The sequence below is a fragment of the Penaeus monodon genome, chromosome 23 (assembly GCF_015228065.2).
Source record: "Penaeus monodon isolate SGIC_2016 chromosome 23, NSTDA_Pmon_1, whole genome shotgun sequence".
In the NCBI taxonomy this organism is placed as follows: Eukaryota; Metazoa; Arthropoda; class Malacostraca; order Decapoda; family Penaeidae; genus Penaeus; species Penaeus monodon.
Genome location: NC_051408.1, coordinates 6,961,473 through 6,962,552, shown reverse-complemented (window position 1 = coordinate 6,962,552; position 1,080 = coordinate 6,961,473). Strand labels below are relative to the sequence as shown.

The following is a 1,080-nucleotide window of genomic DNA, read 5'->3' as shown; positions in this document are numbered from 1 at the left end:
ATGAAGTATATTTTTTAAAGACTGATAACCAATTTTAGGTCAGCAGTGATGAGGAGCCCTCACAGAGCCAGCCAGCAACACAGCTGTCACAGAGTCAGGGGGCTGGTGTGATCTCTGACCAAGACAAGAAAAGGCTTGCTGGCATTGTTTGCAACTACCTTATGGTGTCTGATTGCAAAAAGGTAGTTTCAGGTTGTTGTTGTTGTGTTTTTACGTTTTGGTTGCTTAGTATAATTTCTCATTAATAGGTTGGGACTTGTCCTCTCTTTGTAATAACAAGTTGTTTTTTTTTAGGTTTGTAAGATTATCAAGTCTGAATAATAGACATTTTTACCAGGTGCTTAGTAGTTACATATGGAAATAGAATTTGAGCCAAGCTTTTTGATTTCTTTGTTTATTTGATTATTTTAACAAAATCCCATTTCAGATTCCAGCAAAAAGAGCAGATATTGTTAAGGCTATATTAAAAGATCATGGCAAACATTTCAAAGAAGTATTGGCAGAGGCTAATCGAATAATGGAAAAGGTATGTTGATTTGCTCTGTGCTTTTTTTATTATTAACATCTATATTACACATATACATATATAGTGGTCATTTATATTCACATTCAATATATGTTTTTGTATATCTGTAGATTGATTGATTGATTGATTTGTTTATTTATATATGAATATTATATAGAACAATTCTTGATCAAATACATGTGACATTGATATAGACAGCAAACATCACCACCAAAGACATTACATTTATCCCTCATTTATCAGGTCTATGGGTATAAAGTGGTGGAGCTTGAGAAGAAGAATCAGTTCATCATGGTCAATACCCTGATGATGAACAATAACAATGATAATGATGACTTGCTCTTGGCTCCCAGAACCAATAGTGAAGCGGCCAACATAGGACTCATTACGGCCATCCTTGCCGGGATTTTCATGTCAGGCCAAGTGATGCAAGAAGGTAATGCTGCAGCTGTTCCTTGGTGTCTGATTTCTCCTTCTCTTCTCCCGTTCCTCCTTTTCCTCTGTTCCATTTTCAGTGCTCCATCTCCTATTCCTCCTCCACTTCTTCCCCCCCC

General features: G+C 36.5%; 1 protein-coding gene across 1 annotated transcript in view; it reads left to right on the top strand.

Annotated features, from left to right (window-relative positions):
- Positions 1–1,080, top strand: part of LOC119587749 (non-structural maintenance of chromosomes element 3 homolog) — a gene marked incomplete in the record, with an annotated part of 5,151 nt that overhangs the window by 1,125 nt on the left and 2,946 nt on the right. The window contains 3 exon segments of the mRNA XM_037936435.1: positions 39–182; positions 428–526; positions 770–962. Coding sequence (XP_037792363.1) covers positions 39–182; positions 428–526; positions 770–962 — 436 coding nt within the window.